The sequence below is a fragment of the Indicator indicator genome, chromosome 11, assembly GCF_027791375.1.
Source record: "Indicator indicator isolate 239-I01 chromosome 11, UM_Iind_1.1, whole genome shotgun sequence".
Taxonomy (NCBI): domain Eukaryota; kingdom Metazoa; phylum Chordata; class Aves; order Piciformes; family Indicatoridae; genus Indicator; species Indicator indicator.
The window spans coordinates 17,276,905-17,304,745 of NC_072020.1; the positions used below are offsets into that span (position 1 = coordinate 17,276,905).

The 27,841-nt window shown below is 55.0% G+C and overlaps 1 protein-coding gene across 1 annotated transcript in view; it reads right to left on the bottom strand.

Moving 5' to 3' along the window:
* SH3BP5 (SH3 domain binding protein 5) overlaps nt 1-27,841 on the bottom strand; it is a 70,561-nt gene that overhangs the window by 1,468 nt on the left and 41,252 nt on the right. Inside the window, exons 6-8 of the mRNA XM_054384853.1 lie at nt 2,546-2,588; nt 1,770-1,989; nt 603-863 (exon numbers count right to left, since the gene is read on the bottom strand). Coding sequence (XP_054240828.1) covers nt 603-863; nt 1,770-1,989; nt 2,546-2,588 — 524 coding nt within the window. The remainder of the gene's footprint in view (nt 1-602; nt 864-1,769; nt 1,990-2,545; nt 2,589-27,841) is intronic.

Genomic DNA, 27,841 nt, shown 5'->3' on the forward strand with positions numbered 1-27,841 from the left:
CTTTGCCAAAGCACGCAAAGAAAAGATAAAAATGATAAAAATAAAAGCAGCAGGAGCAAGAAGCTGTAAGCAAGCTGAAGTCAGCCCTGTCTTGTGCACCACATCAGCAAACTACAGTATGAGCAGCCCCTGGGTGGTAGCAGCTCTCTAGCCTGAAGGGATTTGCCAGCAAGGGCTGGCAGAGCCTGCAAGAGGCTTTTCTGGGCACATTTTTTATTTTCTATTTCTCCTGGAAACAGCCTTAGTAATTCTCTGATTTTCAGCAAGCAAGACAGTAATCAAAAAACAAACTCAGATTGTCCTTGAAAGAAATGCACTGTCAGAACCCCCCTGACCACTGAATCCGAGAGGATCCCCAAGCCCCTGCACAGCCAGAACTGGGAAGCCTCCCAGCCGGCAGCAGAACTAAACCATGTCATATGCCATCTGTGGGGCACAGGCGCCCAGGAGCTGCCCTCCCAGGAAGCTCCAGCAGGTCGGAGCTCAGGGAGCGGGTACCGAGCTCAGGGAGCTGGTACCGAGCCCAGGGCAGCCGAGGAGATTCCTCTGCTCCCTTTCTGAAGCTGGAAAGCATCACCTCGGGGCAGCCCAGCTCTGCCTACCTCGCTCAGCCTCGCACTCGGGGGAGGAGGCGCCGCTGCACTCGCTACGGGGGCCCAGCACCGGGAAGATGGCCCCGAACTCGGAGAGGGACACGGGGCTGGGCAGCTCCAGGCTGCCGGGTCGTGTGACAGGAGGGAACTGAGCGGGCACCTCGCAGGGGCTCGTGGGGCCAGAGCTGAAGCTGGACACCGACTGAGTCTCTGAGTCTTCTTCGGATACGAGGCTGCTGCCGTTGTCATCCTCAAACACCTCCGAAGCCACTGCAAGGGTCAGGAACACTCCGGTTAGCAAACCCGGGCCACTCCTCTCCTTCCCTGCCCCTTCAGCCAAGCCTTGCCCTGCTGTTTCACCAGCACCACGCTCTGCTTTGAGGAGAGCACGCTTGCCAGCCTGCAAGACACATGCCCTGCAAGACCAGCTCTGCACCACCTACTGCTGCTGCTCCTCACGCTCCAAGATGCTCTTTAGGTCTTCACTGTTCCTGCTGCCCCTCTGCCCAGCTGGTGTTTTGTTCTCTTAATTTCAGCCCACCTAAGCCAGCAGCATCCTGATCCCACCACAGGCTCCTGGTTATTCCAGACATTAATTATAAAGCACACTGCTCCCACCTCTCTTTCCACCTTCACAGTTAAAATCCAATGTGACCCCCAAGATGTCTTTTTGGATGAGTCTCACCAAGTGACACCAAATCAAAAAAGCCACCCCCCTCCAGATAATTTACCCTGCTCATCTTCACTCAAACCTGGATTCTAGTCAAAGCAAATCGATTCCACTGTGTCTGCCTAGAAGGAGCTGCATGCTCTTTGTTAGCAACAGGAGGAGAAATCCATTAAAAAGGTTCCAGTTTGTGCCATGCAGAGGTGCAGATTCTGCTAAAGTTTAACATTTTTTCAATCATTGCTCCCTGTGGGATGAGGACAGGCGCAGGCTTTGAAGTGCATTCATTTTGCTCCTTTCACACAGCAACCTGCGTGATGCTCAGGGTACAGCTGCACTCCAGCTCATGCCCCTGCCCCCTACTAAACAACCAGCTCCTGTCCCAGGCAGCACAGGTGAGCCTCAGTCCCACAGCACCCAGCACACTTCAGGCTGCAGAAGGGACAGAGCACCCCTCAGGCCAGCCTTTCTCAGGATGCCACTGGGCTACAGGAGGACTCTGTACTCACTGGAGATGGTGTCTGACTCTGGTTTGCTCACTGCCAGGTCTTCCACAGAGGTGTTGCTGCCTTCAGCACCCACACCACAGCCCCGGGGCCCCATGGCGGCAGAGCGTCTCCTCTCGTGGATCTCATCTGAGATCATCTCCAGGTTTTTCAAGGCAGTCTTGTACTCTCCCTTGGCCAGGGCCAGCTTTGCCTGCAGGTCATCCACTGTTTTCTTCAGTTGCTAACAAGGAAGACAGGCATTAGACATGCTTTGCGTGTCCCTATGACTCAGCACTGCACAAACAGGCCACCGTGAACCAGGGCTGCTAGCTGGGTGCTGGGAGAGCTCAGAAATTAAGCAGTGGCACTTGAAGGAGATGGCAGCAGGGCAAAGCACAGGAACCACGGCAGGGACTGCCCCTGGAGCATGGCTGTGGCCCCAGCTGAGCACAGAGCAGGGTCCCCTGTTAGCATGCAGGACCTCTCCTTAACACCTGATGCATAAAGCACAAGAGGAAACCCCAAACCAAAAAGCAGAAACAAACCCCAGAGATTCCCAACTACAAGAAGCAAGGGCAGCCACGATGTTGGCTCATTCTAGCAGCAGGCTTCACTCTTCTTTCACACCAGCAAACAAAGCCTCAGCCTTTTAGCTTTACAAAGTGCTTAGCAAATTGTTCCAGAGGTTCTGAATCATGTTTGCACAGAAACACAACAGCTGCTGGAGCACTCTGGATGCAATTCCAGCACTTATTGCAAGCAGCAGAGTTTCAGGTGGCTCTCAGCTCCATACCTACCTCTAGCTGGACATAGTACTTCGCCTTGAGTTCAAAATAAGGTCTGTGAAGAAACAAGAAACAATTGTTTACAACACTGGGACTGCAGCAGGGCACTGGGGAGGGGGTTCCCTCTGAGGCTATTTTGTGTTTCACTGCAAGGCCCAGGGGCTGCTGTTCAGGTGACAGAACACCCAGGTGTGCTCTTGGTGGCTTTCCTTTCCCTTTCCCCTCCATATACCCATTTCTTGTGAGCCTTTTCCCCTAAACACAAATTCGGGTTTGGAGCTGACAGCATCATTCCCTCAGGCAAAATTCAGCCACCACATCCGGTGCCCAGGCACAGGATCCTCTCTGTGTCCATCTAACTGTGGAGTCCATAGCACACAGTGCCCAGGCACAGGATCCTCTCTGTGTCCATCTAACTGTGGAGTCCATAGCACACAGTGCCCAGGCACAGGATCCTCTCTGTGTCCATCTAACTGTGGAGTCCATAGCACACAGTGCCCAGGCACAGGATCCTCTCTGTGTCCATCTAACTGTGGAGCTCTCAGCACACAGTGCCCAGGCACAGGATCCTCTCTGTGTCCATCTAACTGTGGAGCCTCAGCACACAGTGCCAGGCACAGGATCCTCTCTGTGTCCATCTAACTGTGGAGTCCATAGCACACAGTGCCCAGGCACAGGATCCTCTCTGTGTCCATCTAACTGTGGAGCCCTCAGCACACAGTGCCCAGGCACAGGATCCTCTCTGTGTCCATCTAACTGTGGAGCCCATAGCACACAGTGCCCAGGCACAGGATCCTCTCTGTGTCCATCTAACTGTGGAGCCCATAGCACACAGTGCCCAGGCACAGGATCCTCTCTGTGTCCATCTAACTGTGGAGTCCATAGCACACAGTGCCAGGCACAGGATCCTCTCTGTGTCCATCTAACTGTGGAGTCCATAGCACACAGTGCCCAGGCACAGGATCCTCTCTGTGTCCATCTAACTGTGGAGTCCATAGCACACAGTGCCCAGGCACAGGATCCTCTCTGTGTCCATCTAACTGTGGAGCTCTCAGCACACAGTGCCAGGCACAGGATCCTCTCTGTGTCCATCTAACTGTGGAGCTCTCAGCACACAGTGCCAGGCACAGGATCCTCTCTGTGTCCATCTAACTGTGGAGTCCATAGCACACAGTGCCCAGGCACAGGATCCTCTCTGTGTCCATCTAACTGTGGAGCTCTCAGCACACAGTGCCAGGCACAGGATCCTCTCTGTGTCCATCTAACTGTGGAGTCCTCAGCACACAGTGCCCAGGCACAGGATCCTCTCTGTGTCCATCTAACTGTGGAGCTCTCAGCACACAGTGCCCAGGCACAGGATCCTCTCTGTGTCCATCTAACTGTAGAGTCCATAGCACACAGTGCCAGGCACAGGATCCTCTCTGTGTCCATCTAACTGTGGAGTCCATAGCACACAGTGCCCAGGCACAGGATCCTCTCTGTGTCCATCTAACTGTGGAGCTCTCAGCACACAGTGCCAGGCACAGGATCCTCTCTGTGTCCATCTAACTGTGGAGCTCTCAGCACACAGTGCCAGGCACAGGATCCTCTCTGTGTCCATCTAACTGTGGAGCTCTCAGCACACAGTGCCCAGGCACAGGATCCTCTCTGTGTCCATCTAACTGTGGAGCCCTCAGCACACAGTGCCCAGGCACAGGATCCTCTCTGTGTCCATCTAACTGTGGAGTCCATAGCACACAGTGCCCAGGCACAGGATCCTCTCTGTGTCCATCTAACTGTGGAGTCCATAGCACACACTGCCCAGGCACAGGATCCTCTCTGTGTCCATCTAACTGTGGAGCCCTCAGCACACAGTGCCCAGGCACAGGATCCTCTCTGTGTCCATCTAACTGTGGAGCTCTCAGCACACACTGCCCAGGCACAGGATCCTCTCTGTGTCCATCTAACTGTGGAGCCCTCAGCACACAGTGCCCAGGCACAGGATCCTCTCTGTGTCCATCTAACTGTGGAGTCCATAGCACACAGTGCCCAGGCACAGGATCCTCTCTGTGTCCATCTAACTGTGGAGCTCTCAGCACACAGTGCCCAGGCACAGGATCCTCTCTGTGTCCATCTAACTGTGGAGCTCTCAGCACACAGTGCCAGGCACAGGATCCTCTCTGTGTCCATCTAACTGTGGAGCTCTCAGCACACAGTGCCCAGGCACAGGATCCTCTCTGTGTCCATCTAACTGTGGAGTCCATAGCACACAGTGCCAGGCACAGGATCCTCTCTGTGTCCATCTAACTGTGGAGTCCATAGCACACAGTGCCCAGGCACAGGATCCTCTCTGTGTCCATCTAACTGTGGAGTCCATAGCACACAGTGCCAGGCACAGGATCCTCTCTGTGTCCATCTAACTGTGGAGCTCTCAGCACACAGTGCCCAGGCACAGGATCCTCTCTGTGTCCATCTAACTGTGGAGTCCATCAGCACACAGTGCCCAGGCACAGGATCCTCTCTGTGTCCATCTAACTGTGGAGTCCATAGCACACAGTGCCCAGGCACAGGATCCTCTCTGTGTCCATCTAACTGTGGAGTCCATCAGCACACAGTGCCCAGGCACAGGATCCTCTCTGTGTCCATCTAACTGTGGAGCCCTCAGCACACAGTGCCAGGCACAGGATCCTCTCTGTGTCCATCTAACTGTGGAGCTCTCAGCACACAGTGCCAGGCACAGGATCCTCTCTGTGTCCATCTAACTGTGGAGTCCATAGCACACAGTGCCAGGCACAGGATCCTCTCTGTGTCCATCTAACTGTGGAGCTCTCAGCACACAGTGCCCAGGCACAGGATCCTCTCTGTGTCCATCTAACTGTGGAGTCCATAGCACACAGTGCCAGGCACAGGATCCTCTCTGTGTCCATCTAACTGTGGAGCTCTCAGCACACAGTGCCCAGGCACAGGATCCTCTCTGTGTCCATCTAACTGTGGAGCTCTCAGCACACAGTGCCCAGGCACAGGATCCTCTCTGTGTCCATCTAACTGTGGAGTCCATAGCACACAGTGCCCAGGCACAGGATCCTCTCTGTGTCCATCTAACTGTGGAGTCCATAGCACACAGTGCCAGGCACAGGATCCTCTCTGTGTCCATCTAACTGTGGAGCTCTCAGCACACAGTGCCCAGGCACAGGATCCTCTCTGTGTCCATCTAACTGTGGAGTCCATAGCACACAGTGCCCAGGCACAGGATCCTCTCTGTGTCCATCTAACTGTGGAGTCCATAGCACACAGTGCCCAGGCACAGGATCCTCTCTGTGTCCATCTAACTGTGGAGTCCATAGCACACAGTGCCCAGGCACAGGATCCTCTCTGTGTCCATCTAACTGTGGAGTCCTCAGCACACAGTGCCAGGCACAGGATCCTCTCTGTGTCCATCTAACTGTGGAGTCCATAGCACACAGTGCCAGGCACAGGATCCTCTCTGTGTCCATCTAACTGTGGAGCTCTCAGCACACAGTGCCAGGCACAGGATCCTCTCTGTGTCCATCTAACTGTGGAGTCCATAGCACACAGTGCCCAGGCACAGGATCCTCTCTGTGTCCATCTAACTGTGGAGCTCCTCAGCACACAGTGCCAGGCACAGGATCCTCTCTGTGTCCATCTAACTGTGGAGCTCTCAGCACACAGTGCCAGGCACAGGATCCTCTCTGTGTCCATCTAACTGTGGAGTCCATAGCACACAGTGCCAGGCACAGGATCCTCTCTGTGTCCATCTAACTGTGGAGCCCATAGCACACAGTGCCCAGGCACAGGATCCTCTCTGTGTCCATCTAACTGTGGAGCTCTCAGCACACAGTGCCAGGCACAGGATCCTCTCTGTGTCCATCTAACTGTGGAGTCCATCAGCACACAGTGCCCAGGCACAGGATCCTCTCTGTGTCCATCTAACTGTGGAGCTCTCAGCACACAGTGCCAGGCACAGGATCCTCTCTGTGTCCATCTAACTGTGGAGCTCTCAGCACACAGTGCCCAGGCACAGGATCCTCTCTGTGTCCATCTAACTGTGGAGCTCTCAGCACACAGTGCCCAGGCACAGGATCCTCTCTGTGTCCATCTAACTGTGGAGCTCTCATGCACACAGTGCCCAGGCACAGGATCCTCTCTGTGTCCATCTAACTGTGGAGTCCATAGCACACAGTGCCCAGGCACAGGATCCTCTCTGTGTCCATCTAACTGTGGAGTCCATAGCACACAGTGCCCAGGCACAGGATCCTCTCTGTGTCCATCTAACTGTGGAGTCCATAGCACACAGTGCCCAGGCACAGGATCCTCTCTGTGTCCATCTAACTGTGGAGCTCTCAGCACACAGTGCCCAGGCACAGGATCCTCTCTGTGTCCATCTAACTGTGGAGTCCATAGCACACAGTGCCCAGGCACAGGATCCTCTCTGTGTCCATCTAACTGTGGAGTCCATAGCACACAGTGCCCAGGCACAGGATCCTCTCTGTGTCCATCTAACTGTGGAGCTCTCAGCACACAGTGCCCAGGCACAGGATCCTCTCTGTGTCCATCTAACTGTGGAGCTCTCAGCACACAGTGCCCAGGCACAGGATCCTCTCTGTGTCCATCTAACTGTGGAGTCCTCAGCACACAGTGCCCAGGCACAGGATCCTCTCTGTGTCCATCTAACTGTGGAGCTCTCAGCACACAGTGCCCAGGCACAGGATCCTCTCTGTGTCCATCTAACTGTGGAGTCCATAGCACACAGTGCCCAGGCACAGGATCCTCTCTGTGTCCATCTAACTGTGGAGTCCATAGCACACAGTGCCCAGGCACAGGATCCTCTCTGTGTCCATCTAACTGTGGAGTCCATCAGCACACAGTGCCCAGGCACAGGATCCTCTCTGTGTCCATCTAACTGTGGAGTCCATAGCACACAGTGCCCAGGCACAGGATCCTCTCTGTGTCCATCTAACTGTGGAGTCCATAGCACACAGTGCCCAGGCACAGGATCCTCTCTGTGTCCATCTAACTGTGGAGCTCCTCAGCACACAGTGCCAGGCACAGGATCCTCTCTGTGTCCATCTAACTGTGGAGTCCTCAGCACACAGTGCCAGGCACAGGATCCTCTCTGTGTCCATCTAACTGTGGAGTCCATAGCACACAGTGCCCAGGCACAGGATCCTCTCTGTGTCCATCTAACTGTGGAGTCCATAGCACACAGTGCCAGGCACAGGATCCTCTCTGTGTCCATCTAACTGTGGAGCTCTCAGCACACAGTGCCCAGGCACAGGATCCTCTCTGTGTCCATCTAACTGTGGAGCTCTCAGCACACAGTGCCCAGGCACAGGATCCTCTCTGTGTCCATCTAACTGTGGAGTCCATAGCACACAGTGCCCAGGCACAGGATCCTCTCTGTGTCCATCTAACTGTGGAGCTCCTCAGCACACAGTGCCCAGGCACAGGATCCTCTCTGTGTCCATCTAACTGTGGAGTCCATAGCACACAGTGCCAGGCACAGGATCCTCTCTGTGTCCATCTAACTGTGGAGCTCCTCAGCACACAGTGCCCAGGCACAGGATCCTCTCTGTGTCCATCTAACTGTGGAGCTCTCAGCACACAGTGCCCAGGCACAGGATCCTCTCTGTGTCCATCTAACTGTGGAGTCCTCAGCACACAGTGCCCAGGCACAGGATCCTCTCTGTGTCCATCTAACTGTGGAGCTCTCAGCACACAGTGCCCAGGCACAGGATCCTCTCTGTGTCCATCTAACTGTGGAGTCCATAGCACACAGTGCCAGGCACAGGATCCTCTCTGTGTCCATCTAACTGTGGAGTCCATAGCACACAGTGCCCAGGCACAGGATCCTCTCTGTGTCCATCTAACTGTGGAGCTCTCAGCACACAGTGCCCAGGCACAGGATCCTCTCTGTGTCCATCTAACTGTGGAGCTCCTCAGCACACAGTGCCAGGCACAGGATCCTCTCTGTGTCCATCTAACTGTGGAGTCCATCAGCACACAGTGCCCAGGCACAGGATCCTCTCTGTGTCCATCTAACTGTGGAGTCCATAGCACACAGTGCCCAGGCACAGGATCCTCTCTGTGTCCATCTAACTGTGGAGCTCTCAGCACACAGTGCCCAGGCACAGGATCCTCTCTGTGTCCATCTAACTGTGGAGCTCTCAGCACACAGTGCCCAGGCACAGGATCCTCTCTGTGTCCATCTAACTGTGGAGCTCCTCAGCACACAGTGCCCAGGCACAGGATCCTCTCTGTGTCCATCTAACTGTGGAGTCCATCAGCACACAGTGCCCAGGCACAGGATCCTCTCTGTGTCCATCTAACTGTGGAGTCCATAGCACACAGTGCCCAGGCACAGGATCCTCTCTGTGTCCATCTAACTGTGGAGTCCATAGCACACAGTGCCAGGCACAGGATCCTCTCTGTGTCCATCTAACTGTGGAGTCCTCAGCACACAGTGCCCAGGCACAGGATCCTCTCTGTGTCCATCTAACTGTGGAGCCTCAGCACACAGTGCCCAGGCACAGGATCCTCTCTGTGTCCATCTAACTGTGGAGTCCATCAGCACACAGTGCCCAGGCACAGGATCCTCTCTGTGTCCATCTAACTGTGGAGTCCATAGCACACAGTGCCCAGGCACAGGATCCTCTCTGTGTCCATCTAACTGTGGAGTCCATAGCACACAGTGCCAGGCACAGGATCCTCTCTGTGTCCATCTAACTGTGGAGTCCTCAGCACACACTGCCCAGGCACAGGATCCTCTCTGTGTCCATCTAACTGTGGAGTCCATAGCACACAGTGCCCAGGCACAGGATCCTCTCTGTGTCCATCTAACTGTGGAGTCCTCAGCACACAGTGCCCAGGCACAGGATCCTCTCTGTGTCCATCTAACTGTGGAGTCCATAGCACACAGTGCCCAGGCACAGGATCCTCTCTGTGTCCATCTAACTGTGGAGCTCTCAGCACACAGTGCCCAGGCACAGGATCCTCTCTGTGTCCATCTAACTGTGGAGTCCTCAGCACACAGTGCCCAGGCACAGGATCCTCTCTGTGTCCATCTAACTGTGGAGTCCTCAGCACACAGTGCCCAGGCACAGGATCCTCTCTGTGTCCATCTAACTGTGGAGCTCTCAGCACACAGTGCCCAGGCACAGGATCCTCTCTGTGTCCATCTAACTGTGGAGCCTCAGCACACAGTGCCAGGCACAGGATCCTCTCTGTGTCCATCTAACTGTGGAGTCCATAGCACACAGTGCCCAGGCACAGGATCCTCTCTGTGTCCATCTAACTGTGGAGTCCTCAGCACACAGTGCCCAGGCACAGGATCCTCTCTGTGTCCATCTAACTGTGGAGTCCTCAGCACACAGTGCCAGGCACAGGATCCTCTCTGTGTCCATCTAACTGTGGAGTCCATAGCACACAGTGCCCAGGCACAGGATCCTCTCTGTGTCCATCTAACTGTGGAGTCCATAGCACACAGTGCCCAGGCACAGGATCCTCTCTGTGTCCATCTAACTGTGGAGTCCTCAGCACACAGTGCCAGGCACAGGATCCTCTCTGTGTCCATCTAACTGTGGAGCTCTCAGCACACAGTGCCCAGGCACAGGATCCTCTCTGTGTCCATCTAACTGTGGAGTCCATAGCACACAGTGCCCAGGCACAGGATCCTCTCTGTGTCCATCTAACTGTGGAGCCTCAGCACACAGTGCCCAGGCACAGGATCCTCTCTGTGTCCATCTAACTGTGGAGCTCTCAGCACACAGTGCCCAGGCACAGGATCCTCTCTGTGTCCATCTAACTGTGGAGTCCTCAGCACACAGTGCCCAGGCACAGGATCCTCTCTGTGTCCATCTAACTGTGGAGCCCATAGCACACAGTGCCCAGGCACAGGATCCTCTCTGTGTCCATCTAACTGTGGAGCTCTCAGCACACAGTGCCCAGGCACAGGATCCTCTCTGTGTCCATCTAACTGTGGAGTCCATAGCACACAGTGCCAGGCACAGGATCCTCTCTGTGTCCATCTAACTGTGGAGCTCTCAGCACACAGTGCCCAGGCACAGGATCCTCTCTGTGTCCATCTAACTGTGGAGTCCTCAGCACACAGTGCCAGGCACAGGATCCTCTCTGTGTCCATCTAACTGTGGAGTCCATAGCACACAGTGCCAGGCACAGGATCCTCTCTGTGTCCATCTAACTGTGGAGCTCTCAGCACACAGTGCCAGGCACAGGATCCTCTCTGTGTCCATCTAACTGTGGAGTCCTCAGCACACAGTGCCCAGGCACAGGATCCTCTCTGTGTCCATCTAACTGTGGAGTCCTCAGCACACAGTGCCCAGGCACAGGATCCTCTCTGTGTCCATCTAACTGTGGAGCTCTCAGCACACAGTGCCCAGGCACAGGATCCTCTCTGTGTCCATCTAACTGTGGAGCTCTCAGCACACAGTGCCCAGGCACAGGATCCTCTCTGTGTCCATCTAACTGTGGAGCCTCAGCACACAGTGCCCAGGCACAGGATCCTCTCTGTGTCCATCTAACTGTGGAGTCCATAGCACACAGTGCCAGGCACAGGATCCTCTCTGTGTCCATCTAACTGTGGAGCTCCTCAGCACACAGTGCCCAGGCACAGGATCCTCTCTGTGTCCATCTAACTGTGGAGCTCTCAGCACACAGTGCCCAGGCACAGGATCCTCTCTGTGTCCATCTAACTGTGGAGTCCATAGCACACAGTGCCCAGGCACAGGATCCTCTCTGTGTCCATCTAACTGTGGAGTCCTCAGCACACAGTGCCCAGGCACAGGATCCTCTCTGTGTCCATCTAACTGTGGAGTCCATAGCACACAGTGCCAGGCACAGGATCCTCTCTGTGTCCATCTAACTGTGGAGTCCTCAGCACACAGTGCCAGGCACAGGATCCTCTCTGTGTCCATCTAACTGTGGAGTCCATAGCACACAGTGCCAGGCACAGGATCCTCTCTGTGTCCATCTAACTGTGGAGTCCTCAGCACACAGTGCCCAGGCACAGGATCCTCTCTGTGTCCATCTAACTGTGGAGTCCTCAGCACACAGTGCCCAGGCACAGGATCCTCTCTGTGTCCATCTAACTGTGGAGCTCCTCAGCACACAGTGCCCAGGCACAGGATCCTCTCTGTGTCCATCTAACTGTGGAGTCCATAGCACACAGTGCCCAGGCACAGGATCCTCTCTGTGTCCATCTAACTGTGGAGCTCCTCAGCACACAGTGCCCAGGCACAGGATCCTCTCTGTGTCCATCTAACTGTGGAGCTCCTCAGCACACAGTGCCCAGGCACAGGATCCTCTCTGTGTCCATCTAACTGTGGAGTCCATCAGCACACAGTGCCCAGGCACAGGATCCTCTCTGTGTCCATCTAACTGTGGAGTCCATAGCACACAGTGCCCAGGCACAGGATCCTCTCTGTGTCCATCTAACTGTGGAGCTCTCAGCACACAGTGCCCAGGCACAGGATCCTCTCTGTGTCCATCTAACTGTGGAGTCCATAGCACACAGTGCCCAGGCACAGGATCCTCTCTGTGTCCATCTAACTGTGGAGTCCATCAGCACACAGTGCCCAGGCACAGGATCCTCTCTGTGTCCATCTAACTGTGGAGCTCTCAGCACACAGTGCCCAGGCACAGGATCCTCTCTGTGTCCATCTAACTGTGGAGCTCTCAGCACACAGTGCCCAGGCACAGGATCCTCTCTGTGTCCATCTAACTGTGGAGCTCTCAGCACACAGTGCCCAGGCACAGGATCCTCTCTGTGTCCATCTAACTGTGGAGTCCACAGCACACAGTGCCCAGGCACAGGATCCTCTCTGTGTCCATCTAACTGTGGAGCTCTCAGCACACAGTGCCAGGCACAGGATCCTCTCTGTGTCCATCTAACTGTGGAGTCCATAGCACACAGTGCCCAGGCACAGGATCCTCTCTGTGTCCATCTAACTGTGGAGTCCATAGCACACAGTGCCCAGGCACAGGATCCTCTCTGTGTCCATCTAACTGTGGAGTCCATAGCACACAGTGCCCAGGCACAGGATCCTCTCTGTGTCCATCTAACTGTGGAGCTCCTAGCACACAGTGCCCAGGCACAGGATCCTCTCTGTGTCCATCTAACTGTGGAGTCCATAGCACACAGTGCCCAGGCACAGGATCCTCTCTGTGTCCATCTAACTGTGGAGTCCTCAGCACACAGTGCCCAGGCACAGGATCCTCTCTGTGTCCATCTAACTGTGGAGTCCATAGCACACAGTGCCCAGGCACAGGATCCTCTCTGTGTCCATCTAACTGTGGAGCTCTCAGCACACAGTGCCCAGGCACAGGATCCTCTCTGTGTCCATCTAACTGTGGAGCTCTCAGCACACAGTGCCCAGGCACAGGATCCTCTCTGTGTCCATCTAACTGTGGAGTCCATAGCACACAGTGCCCAGGCACAGGATCCTCTCTGTGTCCATCTAACTGTGGAGTCCATAGCACACAGTGCCCAGGCACAGGATCCTCTCTGTGTCCATCTAACTGTGGAGCTCTCAGCACACAGTGCCCAGGCACAGGATCCTCTCTGTGTCCATCTAACTGTGGAGCTCTCAGCACAGAGTGCCCAGGCACAGGATCCTCTCTGTGTCCATCTAACTGTGGAGTCCTCAGCACACAGTGCCAGGCACAGGATCCTCTCTGTGTCCATCTAACTGTGGAGCCCTCAGCACACAGTGCCCAGGCACAGGATCCTCTCTGTGTCCATCTAACTGTGGAGTCCATAGCACACAGTGCCCAGGCACAGGATCCTCTCTGTGTCCATCTAACTGTGGAGCTCCTCAGCACACAGTGCCCAGGCACAGGATCCTCTCTGTGTCCATCTAACTGTGGAGCCTCAGCACACAGTGCCAGGCACAGGATCCTCTCTGTGTCCATCTAACTGTGGAGTCCATAGCACACAGTGCCCAGGCACAGGATCCTCTCTGTGTCCATCTAACTGTGGAGCTCTCAGCACACAGTGCCCAGGCACAGGATCCTCTCTGTGTCCATCTAACTGTGGAGTCCATAGCACACACTGCCCAGGCACAGGATCCTCTCTGTGTCCATCTAACTGTGGAGCTCCTCAGCACACAGTGCCCAGGCACAGGATCCTCTCTGTGTCCATCTAACTGTGGAGCTCTCAGCACACAGTGCCCAGGCACAGGATCCTCTCTGTGTCCATCTAACTGTGGAGTCCATAGCACACAGTGCCAGGCACAGGATCCTCTCTGTGTCCATCTAACTGTGGAGCTCTCAGCACACAGTGCCCAGGCACAGGATCCTCTCTGTGTCCATCTAACTGTGGAGCCATAGCACACAGTGCCCAGGCACAGGATCCTCTCTGTGTCCATCTAACTGTGGAGTCCATAGCACACAGTGCCCAGGCACAGGATCCTCTCTGTGTCCATCTAACTGTGGAGCTCTCAGCACACAGTGCCCAGGCACAGGATCCTCTCTGTGTCCATCTAACTGTGGAGTCCATAGCACACAGTGCCCAGGCACAGGATCCTCTCTGTGTCCATCTAACTGTGGAGTCCATAGCACACAGTGCCCAGGCACAGGATCCTCTCTGTGTCCATCTAACTGTGGAGTCCATAGCACACAGTGCCCAGGCACAGGATCCTCTCTGTGTCCATCTAACTGTGGAGTCCATAGCACACAGTGCCAGGCACAGGATCCTCTCTGTGTCCATCTAACTGTGGAGTCCTCAGCACACAGTGCCCAGGCACAGGATCCTCTCTGTGTCCATCTAACTGTGGAGTCCATAGCACACAGTGCCCAGGCACAGGATCCTCTCTGTGTCCATCTAACTGTGGAGTCCATAGCACACAGTGCCCAGGCACAGGATCCTCTCTGTGTCCATCTAACTGTGGAGTCCATAGCACACAGTGCCCAGGCACTGGATCCTCTCTGTGTCCATCTTACTGTGGAGCTCTCAGCACACAGTGCCCAGGCACAGGATCCTCTCTGTGTCCATCTAACTGTGGAGTCCATAGCACACAGTGCCAGGCACAGGATCCTCTCTGTGTCCATCTAACTGTGGAGCTCTCAGCACACAGTGCCAGGCACAGGATCCTCTCTGTGTCCATCTAACTGTGGAGCTCTCAGCACACAGTGCCCAGGCACAGGATCCTCTCTGTGTCCATCTAACTGTGGAGTCCATAGCACACAGTGCCAGGCACAGGATCCTCTCTGTGTCCATCTAACTGTGGAGCTCTCAGCACACAGTGCCAGGCACAGGATCCTCTCTGTGTCCATCTAACTGTGGAGTCCTCAGCACACAGTGCCAGGCACAGGATCCTCTCTGTGTCCATCTAACTGTGGAGTCCTCAGCACACAGTGCCAGGCACAGGATCCTCTCTGTGTCCATCTAACTGTGGAGCTCTCAGCACACAGTGCCAGGCACAGGATCCTCTCTGTGTCCATCTAACTGTGGAGTCCATAGCACACACTGCCCAGGCACAGGATCCTCTCTGTGTCCATCTAACTGTGGAGTCCATAGCACACAGTGCCAGGCACAGGATCCTCTCTGTGTCCATCTAACTGTGGAGTCCATAGCACACAGTGCCCAGGCACAGGATCCTCTCTGTGTCCATCTAACTGTGGAGCTCTCAGCACACAGTGCCCAGGCACAGGATCCTCTCTGTGTCCATCTAACTGTGGAGTCCATAGCACACAGTGCCCAGGCACAGGATCCTCTCTGTGTCCATCTAACTGTGGAGCTCTCAGCACACAGTGCCCAGGCACAGGATCCTCTCTGTGTCCATCTAACTGTGGAGCTCTCAGCACACAGTGCCCAGGCACAGGATCCTCTCTGTGTCCATCTAACTGTGGAGTCCATCAGCACACAGTGCCAGGCACAGGATCCTCTCTGTGTCCATCTAACTGTGGAGTCCTCAGCACACAGTGCCCAGGCACAGGATCCTCTCTGTGTCCATCTAACTGTGGAGTCCTCAGCACACAGTGCCCAGGCACAGGATCCTCTCTGTGTCCATCTAACTGTGGAGCTCCTCAGCACACAGTGCCAGGCACAGGATCCTCTCTGTGTCCATCTAACTGTGGAGTCCATAGCACACAGTGCCCAGGCACAGGATCCTCTCTGTGTCCATCTAACTGTGGAGCCCTCAGCACACAGTGCCCAGGCACAGGATCCTCTCTGTGTCCATCTAACTGTGGAGTCCATAGCACACAGTGCCCAGGCACAGGATCCTCTCTGTGTCCATCTAACTGTGGAGCTCTCAGCACACAGTGCCCAGGCACAGGATCCTCTCTGTGTCCATCTAACTGTGGAGCCCTCAGCACACAGTGCCAGGCACAGGATCCTCTCTGTGTCCATCTAACTGTGGAGTCCATAGCACACAGTGCCCAGGCACAGGATCCTCTCTGTGTCCATCTAACTGTGGAGTCCATAGCACACAGTGCCCAGGCACAGGATCCTCTCTGTGTCCATCTAACTGTGGAGTCCATCAGCACACAGTGCCCAGGCACAGGATCCTCTCTGTGTCCATCTAACTGTGGAGCTCTCAGCACACAGTGCCCAGGCACAGGATCCTCTCTGTGTCCATCTAACTGTGGAGCTCTCAGCACACACTGCCCAGGCACAGGATCCTCTCTGTGTCCATCTAACTGTGGAGTCCATAGCACACAGTGCCAGGCACAGGATCCTCTCTGTGTCCATCTAACTGTGGAGTCCATAGCACACAGTGCCCAGGCACAGGATCCTCTCTGTGTCCATCTAACTGTGGAGCTCTCAGCACACAGTGCCCAGGCACAGGATCCTCTCTGTGTCCATCTAACTGTGGAGCTCATCAGCACACAGTGCCCAGGCACAGGATCCTCTCTGTGTCCATCTAACTGTGGAGTCCTCAGCACACAGTGCCCAGGCACAGGATCCTCTCTGTGTCCATCTAACTGTGGAGTCCATCAGCACACAGTGCCCAGGCACAGGATCCTCTCTGTGTCCATCTAACTGTGGAGTCCATAGCACACAGTGCCCAGGCACAGGATCCTCTCTGTGTCCATCTAACTGTGGAGTCCATAGCACACAGTGCCCAGGCACAGGATCCTCTCTGTGTCCATCTAACTGTGGAGTCCATAGCACACAGTGCCCAGGCACAGGATCCTCTCTGTGTCCATCTAACTGTGGAGTCCATAGCACACAGTGCCCAGGCACAGGATCCTCTCTGTGTCCATCTAACTGTGGAGTCCTAGCACACAGTGCCCAGGCACAGGATCCTCTCTGTGTCCATCTAACTGTGGAGTCCATAGCACACAGTGCCCAGGCACAGGATCCTCTCTGTGTCCATCTAACTGTGGAGTCCATCAGCACACAGTGCCCAGGCACAGGATCCTCTCTGTGTCCATCTAACTGTGGAGTCCTCAGCACACAGTGCCCAGGCACAGGATCCTCTCTGTGTCCATCTAACTGTGGAGTCCATAGCACACAGTGCCCAGGCACAGGATCCTCTCTGTGTCCATCTAACTGTGGAGCTCTCAGCACACAGTGCCCAGGCACAGGATCCTCTCTGTGTCCATCTAACTGTGGAGCTCTCAGCACACAGTGCCCAGGCACAGGATCCTCTCTGTGTCCATCTAACTGTGGAGCTCTCAGCACACAGTGCCCAGGCACAGGATCCTCTCTGTGTCCATCTAACTGTGGAGTCCATAGCACACAGTGCCCAGGCACAGGATCCTCTCTGTGTCCATCTAACTGTGGAGTCCATAGCACACAGTGCCCAGGCACAGGATCCTCTCTGTGTCCATCTAACTGTGGAGCTCTCAGCACACAGTGCCCAGGCACAGGATCCTCTCTGTGTCCATCTAACTGTGGAGCCTCAGCACACAGTGCCAGGCACAGGATCCTCTCTGTGTCCATCTAACTGTGGAGTCCATAGCACACAGTGCCCAGGCACAGGATCCTCTCTGTGTCCATCTAACTGTGGAGTCCATAGCACACAGTGCCCAGGCACAGGATCCTCTCTGTGTCCATCTAACTGTGGAGTCCATAGCACACAGTGCCCAGGCACAGGATCCTCTCTGTGTCCATCTAACTGTGGAGCTCTCAGCACACAGTGCCCAGGCACAGGATCCTCTCTGTGTCCATCTAACTGTGGAGCTCTCAGCACACAGTGCCCAGGCACAGGATCCTCTCTGTGTCCATCTAACTGTGGAGTCCATAGCACACAGTGCCCAGGCACAGGATCCTCTCTGTGTCCATCTAACTGTGGAGTCCATAGCACACAGTGCCCAGGCACAGGATCCTCTCTGTGTCCATCTAACTGTGGAGTCCATAGCACACAGTGCCCAGGCACAGGATCCTCTCTGTGTCCATCTAACTGTGGAGCCTCAGCACACAGTGCCAGGCACAGGATCCTCTCTGTGTCCATCTAACTGTGGAGTCCATAGCACACAGTGCCCAGGCACAGGATCCTCTCTGTGTCCATCTAACTGTGGAGTCCATCAGCACACAGTGCCCAGGCACAGGATCCTCTCTGTGTCCATCTAACTGTGGAGTCCATAGCACACAGTGCCAGGCACAGGATCCTCTCTGTGTCCATCTAACTGTGGAGCTCTCAGCACACAGTGCCAGGCACAGGATCCTCTCTGTGTCCATCTAACTGTGGAGTCCATAGCACACAGTGCCCAGGCACAGGATCCTCTCTGTGTCCATCTAACTGTGGAGTCCTCAGCACACAGTGCCCAGGCACAGGATCCTCTCTGTGTCCATCTAACTGTGGAGTCCATAGCACACAGTGCCAGGCACAGGATCCTCTCTGTGTCCATCTAACTGTGGAGTCCATAGCACACAGTGCCCAGGCACAGGATCCTCTCTGTGTCCATCTAACTGTGGAGCTCTCAGCACACACTGCCCAGGCACAGGATCCTCTCTGTGTCCATCTAACTGTGGAGTCCTCAGCACACAGTGCCAGGCACAGGATCCTCTCTGTGTCCATCTAACTGTGGAGTCCATAGCACACAGTGCCAGGCACAGGATCCTCTCTGTGTCCATCTAACTGTGGAGCTCTCAGCACACAGTGCCAGGCACAGGATCCTCTCTGTGTCCATCTAACTGTGGAGTCCATAGCACACAGTGCCCAGGCACAGGATCCTCTCTGTGTCCATCTAACTGTGGAGTCCATAGCACACAGTGCCAGGCACAGGATCCTCTCTGTGTCCATCTAACTGTGGAGTCCATAGCACACAGTGCCCAGGCACAGGATCCTCTCTGTGTCCATCTAACTGTGGAGCTCTCAGCACACAGTGCCCAGGCACAGGATCCTCTCTGTGTCCATCTAACTGTGGAGCTCTCAGCACACAGTGCCCAGGCACAGGATCCTCTCTGTGTCCATCTAACTGTGGAGTCCTCAGCACACAGTGCCAGGCACAGGATCCTCTCTGTGTCCATCTAACTGTGGAGTCCTAGCACACAGTGCCCAGGCACAGGATCCTCTCTGTGTCCATCTAACTGTGGAGCCTCAGCACACAGTGCCAGGCACAGGATCCTCTCTGTGTCCATCTAACTGTGGAGTCCATAGCACACAGTGCCCAGGCACAGGATCCTCTCTGTGTCCATCTAACTGTGGAGCTCTCAGCACACAGTGCCCAGGCACAGGATCCTCTCTGTGTCCATCTAACTGTGGAGCCCTCAGCACACAGTGCCAGGCACAGGATCCTCTCTGTGTCCATCTAACTGTGGAGTCCATAGCACACAGTGCCCAGGCACAGGATCCTCTCTGTGTCCATCTAACTGTGGAGTCCATAGCACACAGTGCCCAGGCACAGGATCCTCTCTGTGTCCATCTAACTGTGGAGTCCATAGCACACAGTGCCCAGGCACAGGATCCTCTCTGTGTCCATCTAACTGTGGAGCTCCTCAGCACACAGTGCCCAGGCACAGGATCCTCTCTGTGTCCATCTAACTGTGGAGCTCTCAGCACACAGTGCCCAGGCACAGGATCCTCTCTGTGTCCATCTAACTGTGGAGTCCATAGCACACAGTGCCAGGCACAGGATCCTCTCTGTGTCCATCTAACTGTGGAGCTCTCAGCACACAGTGCCCAGGCACAGGATCCTCTCTGTGTCCATCTAACTGTGGAGTCCATAGCACACAGTGCCAGGCACAGGATCCTCTCTGTGTCCATCTAACTGTGGAGTCCATAGCACACAGTGCCCAGGCACAGGATCCTCTCTGTGTCCATCTAACTGTGGAGCTCTCAGCACACAGTGCCCAGGCACAGGATCCTCTCTGTGTCCATCTAACTGTGGAGCTCTCAGCACACACTGCCCAGGCACAGGATCCTCTCTGTGTCCATCTAACTGTGGAGCCTCAGCACACAGTGCCAGGCACAGGATCCTCTCTGTGTCCATCTAACTGTGGAGTCCAGCACACAGTGCCCAGGCACAGGATCCTCTCTGTGTCCATCTAACTGTGGAGTCCATAGCACACAGTGCCAGGCACAGGATCCTCTCTGTGTCCATCTAACTGTGGAGTCCATAGCACACAGTGCCCAGGCACAGGATCCTCTCTGTGTCCATCTAACTGTGGAGTCCATAGCACACAGTGCCCAGGCACAGGATCCTCTCTGTGTCCATCTAACTGTGGAGTCCATAGCACACAGTGCCCAGGCACAGGATCCTCTCTGTGTCCATCTAACTGTGGAGTCCATAGCACACAGTGCCCAGGCACAGGATCCTCTCTGTGTCCATCTAACTGTGGAGTCCATAGCACACAGTGCCCAGGCACAGGATCCTCTCTGTGTCCATCTAACTGTGGAGTCCATAGCACACAGTGCCCAGGCACAGGATCCTCTCTGTGTCCATCTAACTGTGGAGTCCTCAGCACACAGTGCCCAGGCACAGGATCCTCTCTGTGTCCATCTAACTGTGGAGTCCATAGCACACAGTGCCCAGGCACAGGATCCTCTCTGTGTCCATCTAACTGTGGAGTCCATCAGCACACAGTGCCCAGGCACAGGATCCTCTCTGTGTCCATCTAACTGTGGAGTCCTCAGCACACAGTGCCCAGGCACAGGATCCTCTCTGTGTCCATCTAACTGTGGAGTCCTCAGCACACAGTGCCCAGGCACAGGATCCTCTCTGTGTCCATCTAACTGTGGAGTCCATCAGCACACAGTGCCCAGGCACAGGATCCTCTCTGTGTCCATCTAACTGTGGAGTCCATAGCACACAGTGCCCAGGCACAGGATCCTCTCTGTGTCCATCTAACTGTGGAGCTCTCAGCACACAGTGCCCAGGCACAGGATCCTCTCTGTGTCCATCTAACTGTGGAGCTCTCAGCACACAGTGCCCAGGCACAGGATCCTCTCTGTGTCCATCTAACTGTGGAGCCTCAGCACACAGTGCCAGGCACAGGATCCTCTCTGTGTCCATCTAACTGTGGAGTCCATAGCACACAGTGCCCAGGCACAGGATCCTCTCTGTGTCCATCTAACTGTGGAGCTCTCAGCACACAGTGCCCAGGCACAGGATCCTCTCTGTGTCCATCTAACTGTGGAGTCCATAGCACACAGTGCCCAGGCACAGGATCCTCTCTGTGTCCATCTAACTGTGGAGTCCTCAGCACACAGTGCCAGGCACAGGATCCTCTCTGTGTCCATCTAACTGTGGAGTCCATAGCACACAGTGCCAGGCACAGGATCCTCTCTGTGTCCATCTAACTGTGGAGCTCCTCAGCACACAGTGCCAGGCACAGGATCCTCTCTGTGTCCATCTAACTGTGGAGTCCATAGCACACAGTGCCCAGGCACAGGATCCTCTCTGTGTCCATCTAACTGTGGAGTCCATAGCACACAGTGCCCAGGCACAGGATCCTCTCTGTGTCCATCTAACTGTGGAGTCCATAGCACACAGTGCCAGGCACAGGATCCTCTCTGTGTCCATCTAACTGTGGAGCTCTCAGCACACAGTGCCAGGCACAGGATCCTCTCTGTGTCCATCTAACTGTGGAGTCCATAGCACACAGTGCCCAGGCACAGGATCCTCTCTGTGTCCATCTAACTGTGGAGTCCATAGCACACAGTGCCAGGCACAGGATCCTCTCTGTGTCCATCTAACTGTGGAGTCCATAGCACACAGTGCCCAGGCACAGGATCCTCTCTGTGTCCATCTAACTGTGGAGTCCATAGCACACAGTGCCAGGCACAGGATCCTCTCTGTGTCCATCTAACTGTGGAGCTCTCAGCACACAGTGCCAGGCACAGGATCCTCTCTGTGTCCATCTAACTGTGGAGTCCATAGCACACAGTGCCCAGGCACAGGATCCTCTCTGTGTCCATCTAACTGTGGAGTCCTCAGCACACAGTGCCCAGGCACAGGATCCTCTCTGTGTCCATCTAACTGTGGAGTCCATAGCACACAGTGCCAGGCACAGGATCCTCTCTGTGTCCATCTAACTGTGGAGTCCATAGCACACAGTGCCCAGGCACAGGATCCTCTCTGTGTCCATCTAACTGTGGAGCTCTCAGCACACAGTGCCCAGGCACAGGATCCTCTCTGTGTCCATCTAACTGTGGAGTCCATAGCACACAGTGCCCAGGCACAGGATCCTCTCTGTGTCCATCTAACTGTGGAGCTCTCAGCACACAGTGCCCAGGCACAGGATCCTCTCTGTGTCCATCTAACTGTGGAGTCCATAGCACACAGTGCCCAGGCACAGGATCCTCTCTGTGTCCATCTAACTGTGGTGCTCTCAGCACACAGTGCCAGGCACAGGATCCTCTCTGTGTCCATCTAACTGTGGAGTCCATAGCACACAGTGCCCAGGCACAGGATCCTCTCTGTGTCCATCTAACTGTGGAGTCCATAGCACACAGTGCCCAGGCACAGGATCCTCTCTGTGTCCATCTAACTGTGGAGTCCATAGCACACAGTGCCCAGGCACAGGATCCTCTCTGTGTCCATCTAACTGTGGAGTCCATAGCACACAGTGCCCAGGCACAGGATCCTCTCTGTGTCCATCTAACTGTGGAGTCCATAGCACACAGTGCCCAGGCACAGGATCCTCTCTGTGTCCATCTAACTGTGGAGTCCATCAGCACACAGTGCCCAGGCACAGGATCCTCTCTGTGTCCATCTAACTGTGGAGTCCATCAGCACACAGTGCCCAGGCACAGGATCCTCTCTGTGTCCATCTAACTGTGGAGTCCATAGCACACACTGCCCAGGCACAGGATCCTCTCTGTGTCCATCTAACTGTGGAGTCCTCAGCACACAGTGCCCAGGCACAGGATCCTCTCTGTGTCCATCTAACTGTGGAGCTCTCAGCACACAGTGCCCAGGCACAGGATCCTCTCTGTGTCCATCTAACTGTGGAGTCCTCAGCACACAGTGCCCAGGCACAGGATCCTCTCTGTGTCCATCTAACTGTGGAGTCCATAGCACACAGTGCCCAGGCACAGGATCCTCTCTGTGTCCATCTAACTGTGGAGTCCATAGCACACAGTGCCCAGGCACAGGATCCTCTCTGTGTCCATCTAACTGTGGAGCTCTCAGCACACAGTGCCCAGGCACAGGATCCTCTCTGTGTCCATCTAACTGTGGAGCTCTCAGCACACAGTGCCATGCACAGGATCCTCTCTGTGTCCATCTAACTGTGGAGTCCATAGCACACAGTGCCCAGGCACAGGATCCTCTCTGTGTCCATCTAACTGTGGAGTCCATAGCACACAGTGCCCAGGCACAGGATCCTCTCTGTGTCCATCTAACTGTGGAGTCCATAGCACACAGTGCCCAGGCACAGGATCCTCTCTGTGTCCATCTAACTGTGGAGCTCTCAGCACACAGTGCCCAGGCACAGGATCCTCTCTGTGTCCATCTAACTGTGGAGTCCATAGCACACAGTGCCCAGGCACAGGATCCTCTCTGTGTCCATCTAACTGTGGAGTCCATAGCACACAGTGCCAGGCACAGGATCCTCTCTGTGTCCATCTAACTGTGGAGTCCATAGCACACAGTGCCAGGCACAGGATCCTCTCTGTGTCCATCTAACTGTGGAGCCTCAGCACACAGTGCCAGGCACAGGATCCTCTCTGTGTCCATCTAACTGTGGAGTCCATAGCACACAGTGCCCAGGCATAGGATCCTCTCTGTGTCCATCTAACTGTGGAGTCCATAGCACACAGTGCCCAGGCACAGGATCCTCTCTGTGTCCATCTAACTGTGGAGTCCATAGCACACAGTGCCAGGCACAGGATCCTCTCTGTGTCCATCTAACTGTGGAGCTCTCAGCACACAGTGCCAGGCACAGGATCCTCTCTGTGTCCATCTAACTGTGGAGTCCATAGCACACAGTGCCCAGGCACAGGATCCTCTCTGTGTCCATCTAACTGTGGAGTCCTCAGCACACAGTGCCCAGGCACAGGATCCTCTCTGTGTCCATCTAACTGTGGAGTCCATAGCACACAGTGCCAGGCACAGGATCCTCTCTGTGTCCATCTAACTGTGGAGCTCTCAGCACACAGTGCCAGGCACAGGATCCTCTCTGTGTCCATCTAACTGTGGAGTCCATAGCACACAGTGCCCAGGCACAGGATCCTCTCTGTGTCCATCTAACTGTGGAGTCCTCAGCACACAGTGCCCAGGCACAGGATCCTCTCTGTGTCCATCTAACTGTGGAGTCCATAGCACACAGTGCCAGGCACAGGATCCTCTCTGTGTCCATCTAACTGTGGAGTCCATAGCACACAGTGCCCAGGCACAGGATCCTCTCTGTGTCCATCTAACTGTGGAGCTCTCAGCACACAGTGCCCAGGCACAGGATCCTCTCTGTGTCCATCTAACTGTGGAGTCCATAGCACACAGTGCCCAGGCACAGGATCCTCTCTGTGTCCATCTAACTGTGGAGCCCTCAGCACACAGTGCCAGGCACAGGATCCTCTCTGTGTCCATCTAACTGTGGAGCCCTCAGCACACAGTGCCAGGCACAGGATCCTCTCTGTGTCCATCTAACTGTGGAGTCCATAGCACACACTGCCCAGGCACAGGATCCTCTCTGTGTCCATCTAACTGTGGAGTCCTCAGCACACAGTGCCCAGGCACAGGATCCTCTCTGTGTCCATCTAACTGTGGAGTCCATAGCACACAGTGCCCAGGCACAGGATCCTCTCTGTGTCCATCTAACTGTGGAGTCCATAGCACACACTGCCCAGGCACAGGATCCTCTCTGTGTCCATCTAACTGTGGAGTCCATAGCACACAGTGCCCAGGCACAGGATCCTCTCTGTGTCCATCTAACTGTGGAGTCCTCAGCACACAGTGCCCAGGCACAGGATCCTCTCTGTGTCCATCTAACTGTGGAGTCCTCAGCACACACTGCCCAGGCACAGGATCCTCTCTGTGTCCATCTAACTGTGGAGTCCATAGCACACAGTGCCCAGGCACAGGATCCTCTCTGTGTCCATCTAACTGTGGAGCTCTCAGCACACAGTGCCCAGGCACAGGATCCTCTCTGTGTCCATCTAACTGTGGAGTCCTCAGCACACAGTGCCCAGGCACAGGATCCTCTCTGTGTCCATCTAACTGTGGAGTCCATAGCACACAGTGCCCAGGCACAGGATCCTCTCTGTGTCCATCTAACTGTGGAGCTCTCAGCACACAGTGCCAGGCACAGGATCCTCTCTGTGTCCATCTAACTGTGGAGCCTCAGCACACAGTGCCAGGCACAGGATCCTCTCTGTGTCCATCTAACTGTGGAGTCCATAGCACACAGTGCCCAGGCACAGGATCCTCTCTGTGTCCATCTAACTGTGGAGCTCTCAGCACACAGTGCCAGGCACAGGATCCTCTCTGTGTCCATCTAACTGTGGAGTCCATAGCACACACTGCCCAGGCACAGGATCCTCTCTGTGTCCATCTAACTGTGGAGCCTCAGCACACAGTGCCAGGCACAGGATCCTCTCTGTGTCCATCTAACTGTGGAGCTCTCAGCACACAGTGCCAGGCACAGGATCCTCTCTGTGTCCATCTAACTGTGGAGCTCTCAGCACACAGTGCCCAGGCACAGGATCCTCTCTGTGTCCATCTAACTGTGGAGTCCATAGCACACAGTGCCCAGGCACAGGATCCTCTCTGTGTCCATCTAACTGTGGAGCTCTCAGCACACAGTGCCAGGCACAGGATCCTCTCTGTGTCCATCTAACTGTGGAGTCCATAGCACACAGTGCCAGGCACAGGATCCTCTCTGTGTCCATCTAACTGTGGAGTCCATAGCACACAGTGCCAGGCACAGGATCCTCTCTGTGTCCATCTAACTGTGGAGCTCTCAGCACACAGTGCCCAGGCACAGGATCCTCTCTGTGTCCATCTAACTGTGGAGTCCATAGCACACACTGCCCAGGCACAGGATCCTCTCTGTGTCCATCTAACTGTGGAGTCCTCAGCACACACTGCCCAGGCACAGGATCCTCTCTGTGTCCATCTAACTGTGGAGTCCATAGCACACAGTGCCCAGGCACAGGATCCTCTCTGTGTCCATCTAACTGTGGAGTCCATAGCACACAGTGCCAGGCACAGGATCCTCTCTGTGTCCATCTAACTGTGGAGCTCTCAGCACACAGTGCCCAGGCACAGGATCCTCTCTGTGTCCATCTAACTGTGGAGCTCTCAGCACACAGTGCCCAGGCACAGGATCCTCTCTGTGTCCATCTAACTGTGGAGCTCTCAGCACACAGTGCCAGGCACAGGATCCTCTCTGTGTCCATCTAACTGTGGAGTCCATAGCACACAGTGCCCAGGCACAGGATCCTCTCTGTGTCCATCTAACTGTGGAGCCCTCAGCACACAGTGCCAGGCACAGGATCCTCTCTGTGTCCATCTAACTGTGGAGCTCTCAGCACACAGTGCCCAGGCACAGGATCCTCTCTGTGTCCATCTAACTGTGGAGTCCATAGCACACACTGCCCAGGCACAGGATCCTCTCTGTGTCCATCTAACTGTGGAGCTCTCAGCACACAGTGCCAGGCACAGGATCCTCTCTGTGTCCATCTAACTGTGGAGTCCATAGCACACAGTGCCCAGGCACAGGATCCTCTCTGTGTCCATCTAACTGTGGAGCCCTCAGCACACAGTGCCAGGCACAGGATCCTCTCTGTGTCCATCTAACTGTGGAGTCCATAGCACACAGTGCCCAGGCACAGGATCCTCTCTGTGTCCATCTAACTGTGGAGCTCTCAGCACACAGTGCCAGGCACAGGATCCTCTCTGTGTCCATCTAACTGTGGAGTCCATAGCACACACTGCCCAGGCACAGGATCCTCTCTGTGTCCATCTAACTGTGGAGCCCTCAGCACACAGTGCCAGGCACAGGATCCTCTCTGTGTCCATCTAACTGTGGAGCTCTCAGCACACAGTGCCAGGCACAGGATCCTCTCTGTGTCCATCTAACTGTGGAGCTCTCAGCACACAGTGCCCAGGCACAGGATCCTCTCTGTGTCCATCTAACTGTGGAGTCCATAGCACACAGTGCCCAGGCACAGGATCCTCTCTGTGTCCATCTAACTGTGGAGTCCTCAGCACACAGTGCCCAGGCACAGGATCCTCTCTGTGTCCATCTAACTGTGGAGTCCATAGCACACAGTGCCCAGGCACAGGATCCTCTCTGTGTCCATCTAACTGTGGAGTCCATAGCACACAGTGCCCAGGCACAGGATCCTCTCTGTGTCCATCTAACTGTGGAGTCCATAGCACACAGTGCCCAGGCACAGGATCCTCTCTGTGTCCATCTAACTGTGGAGCTCTCAGCACACAGTGCCAGGCACAGGATCCTCTCTGTGTCCATCTAACTGTGGAGTCCTAGCACACAGTGCCCAGGCACAGGATCCTCTCTGTGTCCATCTAACTGTGGAGTCCTCAGCACACAGTGCCAGGCACAGGATCCTCTCTGTGTCCATCTAACTGTGGAGCTCTCAGCACACAGTGCCCAGGCACAGGATCCTCTCTGTGTCCATCTAACTGTGGAGTCCATAGCACACACTGCCCAGGCACAGGATCCTCTCTGTGTCCATCTAACTGTGTAGTCCTCAGCACACAGTGCCCAGGCACAGGATCCTCTCTGTGTCCATCTAACTGTGGAGTCCATAGCACACAGTGCCCAGGCACAGGATCCTCTCTGTGTCCATCTAACTGTGGAGTCCATAGCACACAGTCCCCAGGCACAGGATCCTCTCTGTGTCCATCTAACTGTGGAGTCCATCAGCACACAGTGCCCAGGCACAGGATCCTCTCTGTGTCCATCTAACTGTGGAGTCCATAGCACACAGTGCC